This window comes from Styela clava, chromosome 3, assembly GCF_964204865.1.
Source record: "Styela clava chromosome 3, kaStyClav1.hap1.2, whole genome shotgun sequence".
Lineage (NCBI taxonomy): Eukaryota > Metazoa > Chordata > Ascidiacea > Stolidobranchia > Styelidae > Styela > Styela clava.
In genome coordinates this window covers 2,245,976-2,249,970 of record NC_135252.1, presented here as the reverse complement: position 1 = coordinate 2,249,970, position 3,995 = coordinate 2,245,976, and the positions used below count along the sequence as shown (strand labels likewise).

General features: G+C 33.5%; 1 protein-coding gene across 1 annotated transcript; it reads right to left on the bottom strand.

The window, feature by feature from the left end:
• Positions 1-773: 773 nt before the first annotated feature.
• Positions 774-3,394, bottom strand: LOC120342108 (cyclic AMP-responsive element-binding protein 1-like). Its single transcript, XM_039410798.2, has one exon. The coding sequence runs from the start codon at positions 3,262-3,264 to the stop codon at positions 2,452-2,454; it is 813 nt and encodes a 270-aa protein (XP_039266732.2). The 5' UTR covers positions 3,265-3,394; the 3' UTR covers positions 774-2,451.
• Between the last annotated feature and the right edge of the window lie 601 nt (positions 3,395-3,995).

Here is a 3,995-nt window from a genome sequence, read left to right as displayed (position 1 = left end):
CGTGGTTCGCCATGTGATTATGCCGCCTTATAGCCCCAGAGGATAAATATGTAAATCCTATGTAGTAAAATAAAGATTTATGCACAACTGTTTTGAGAGTTCAGAGATACCTGCCATTGATCCCCCCAACCTATTGTGTTTCAGATTAATTTGGACAACTTCTGCGAAAACAGGACTCAAAATATGGAATTTCGATAGGAAGGTAAAAAGCACAAGTAAGCTATTGTGGCGTCCGTGGACTGCATAAAAGCCAAAACAAGAGTAAGATTTGGAGTGGCAGCTGGTTGTTAATAGCTTTTAAAAATTATTCAATTAGAATCATGATACTAAATTTTTAAGTCAGGATTGCTTCCACCGTCCACAAATAAAAAATATGCAACTGTCGTACTTATCAAGTAAATTGCAGGATGCATTTGGAGAAGAAACACAGATTATACTTTAACCAAGCGTGCTTAACTCAAATTATAAAAATAAGATTTTAGACAGGGTGCCAATGCAATCCATCAGCAAAAAATACCTATGTTCGTTATCCTATGGATGGCAACTGTATGATAAAAATATTGCAGACATCTGTTGTGTTGATTCAAATATGGATCAGGAAATTGGAAAGTCATATATGGCTATGAAATATTACACATGTTCCCAACAGAGGCATGAGATTGTGAATTGTGGCTTACGATTGAGGGTTATTGAAAAAAAAGACTACAAATTTGCATTTTGTACTACATTGGCTCTGCGTTCCCCAGTATCAGGATGAAATGTCGAGAGTAAAATAATTCAAAAGAAATAGGTATATTATTAAACGCAACAAAACAATACAGCCGAATACAAACACATTGATATCAAATTTAAATTCAAGGCAATCATAAATTCAAATTTACATAGATAAAGAGATCAACGAACTAACCATATCATACTTGAACAGTATGTGTGTCCAGCAACCTCCTTGATTGAATTGCTGTATTCTTATTACTGTCATTGCAGTGCATCTCAAATCCTGGAAGATGATAGTTTTTCAAGGCAGAAGATTAAATTCATGAACAGAAGTTTTAAACCGTAATTGATTGAATGCAGGCAGAAAAAACGATAGTTCTGAATGATTCAATTCCAGCATTTAAAATTTGCGCCAAAAATAGTTATTAAATAACTTTTTTTCTTTCTGCCACAGAAATTGGGATAAATGATATATTTTAAACATAAAGATTAGACTAAAATGAACATGCTGATGTACCGTTGTATAACATTAACTCTCTTAAGCAATTAGCGAAATTATAAAAATGGCGAAGTTTTTGGAATTGAGTTTGGCTATTGAAAATACTTGAAATATTGAAAAACTGAGTGAATAAGTCCCTAAATAAGCAGCTTTCAAGTGCTTTAGTCATCTTGTGTCATTGAATTGAATATTTTCCATCAATTTCTCTTGCAAATCAAAATTCAAATGAAATTAGATGAAAAAGCTAGAAATTTTTTTTGAAATGCAAAAATCTTAATTACTGGTACTTAAAAACAGAAGGTTTTGGTTACAAAATTAATTCTGGCCAATGCATGGCAGATATAAACTTGCAACAAAAATGCTAGTAACCCTGCAAAAATATAATTACAAGGAAAACAGGCAACAATAAAACTGCACTGCAAATAAAATAATCTATATGTACAATATGCAGTGAGAAAATGATAATAAGAATCACCAATTCAAATCACAACATATCACCATCTGCAACTTCAAACAAATATTTGGGATTACAGAATTCATAACCGATTAAATACCAGTTCGAAGTTTCGAAAAATAAAAGTTTCCGCATCTTACGGTATATAAATTTTTAAGATGATCATCTTCAAGTAGGAATCAAGACAGACACTAGGTGCACAAAAGTAGTTCAGTTTAAAATCTCAAGACCTTATAAAATAGCAATATATCCACTAAATTTTTTTCTTTCGTCTCAATTGATCTCGGAAGATACATTTTATAGATTTAAAATAAAAGCAGTCTTTCAAAAAATACAGATTTGTGAGAATAATTAGGAAGTACTACTAAAGTCCTAATGATACAATAACTTCACAAGTATATATTGACTTTTCCTTATTGTAAATCTGAAAGATATTGATACTATCAAGTCAAACCTTCCTTATACATATGTATTTTATAAAATTATTATCACAAAACAAGATTAGTTGAAGATACAATTGTATTATTATTTGATTTGTATTACATTAAATTTGTGTTAGGTTTCGATGCTACCAACTATATTATACTTCATTAAAATCGAAGTACTAAAACTGGTGAAGTTGAGGCTTCATTTAACATAGTTTGCAATTCCAAAAATGCGAGTGGGCATTTTCAATATAAACTCAGTCTGACAAATATTCAGCTGTTATTAACACTGCCAGTTATAGGCTTGAGCAAGCTATCGGACAAACAGGATGTCTAACATTCCTGTCCTGTATTTAAGATCACATGTCCTTTGCACAGTACATCTCTTTTAATGTCTTAAGTTCATCGATAAGTGCCTTATTTTGAGTTTCCAGTACCTGTACCCTGTTTTCCAGACACTTAATGTACTCCTTCTTTTTGCGTCGACAATCCCTTGCTGCTTCTCTATTCTTCATTAATCTTAGCTCTCGTTTTCGGGATGCTTCTTCTGCCATTTGCTGCGGCGTTTGCACTGTGTTGGACGGTGAATTACCAGATACAACAGAAAGCTGGCCACCACCTGTTGAGCGAATTTGGTATGCCTGAAGATCACCACCACTGCCTTGGACAACAACATGACTTCCAGGCACCCACAGCTGACCATCTTGCTGCACTATAGCCTGTCCCTGACTCAGAGCATTTGCCACAGAAAAAGTTTGCATGTCAGATTGGTCGCTTATGGAAGGTGTAGATATCTGTATCGTTTGTGGAGCCTGTTGAATAGTAACAGTGCCCGTACTCGTTTGGTATGCTATTGTCGGTGTATTGATTGAGATTGCACTCAAGTCAGACTCTGATTCAGATTCTTCAGAGGACTTATTTTCGCTTAGCACTTCCATTTTCACGGCGGGATTAATTCCACTAGGGCTATCACTTGACAGGTCACTCAATATTTTTCTATAAGAAGGACGCCTAGAAAGGATTTCCCGCTGTCTTTTAGCTGTGTCAGAATTAGCCTGGGTGTCTTCCGATGAAGTATTCCTGGCAGAATCAGTTCCGTTGTTCAGTTGATTAGGTGACTGAATAACAGATTGTTGATTAGATGTGATAACACTTTGTGTTCCGCTTTCCATTGCTGAGTTTATAGGTGAAAGAGAATCATATCGATAATAAAAGTTGTTCTTTCTACTGTTTATATTAGTATAACACAGTCTAATAAAATAACAAAACCTAAAGCAAAAACACAATCTCAAAGAAATTGACCAACCACTAAATTGTTATATTTATTAACATAGATATGCAAAGCGATTGAGTAGAATGGCCTCAATCATATTTTCGGCGTAAGCTATGTAGTTTCTGCTTATTATTAGTTTCAATATACTTACCTCTAGTCTGAAAACCGATTTACTTACTCACACCATCAGTTTGTCACCCAATGAAATCCATGTTCTACTAGACTCAAGCAGTAACATATTAGCATGGCACAGATGTTAAATTTGGAATTGATTGTGAGAATGTACCAGACGAAAACAACCAACATTGTTTCGACTAGTATTATTAAGTTAAATAATTTTTTGGGATAATTCTATTCTTCAGAATACCATTATTTTTTCAATTGACTTAACCTGATAATTGAACTGCCCTATTATCCAAATTGATAAAATTTTGGGCAATATTAAATAGCCTCCTTGAATAGAAACTAATATAACTTTGATAAAAGTATAACGGTAAATAGAATAGCATGTGGTATTGGATAAAATGACATTAAAACAATTGGATATTTTTCCTTATCATCTGTTGTCTAACTTAAACATATCTTACCGGTAATTACAGTTCAGTAATTTTCAAAGCATGGAATGATTAT

Excerpts from the sequence above, each read along its gene's own strand:
- LOC120342108 (XM_039410798.2), bottom strand. The coding sequence starts at position 3,264 with ATGGAAAGCGGAACACAAAGTGTTATCACATCTAATCAACAATCTGTT.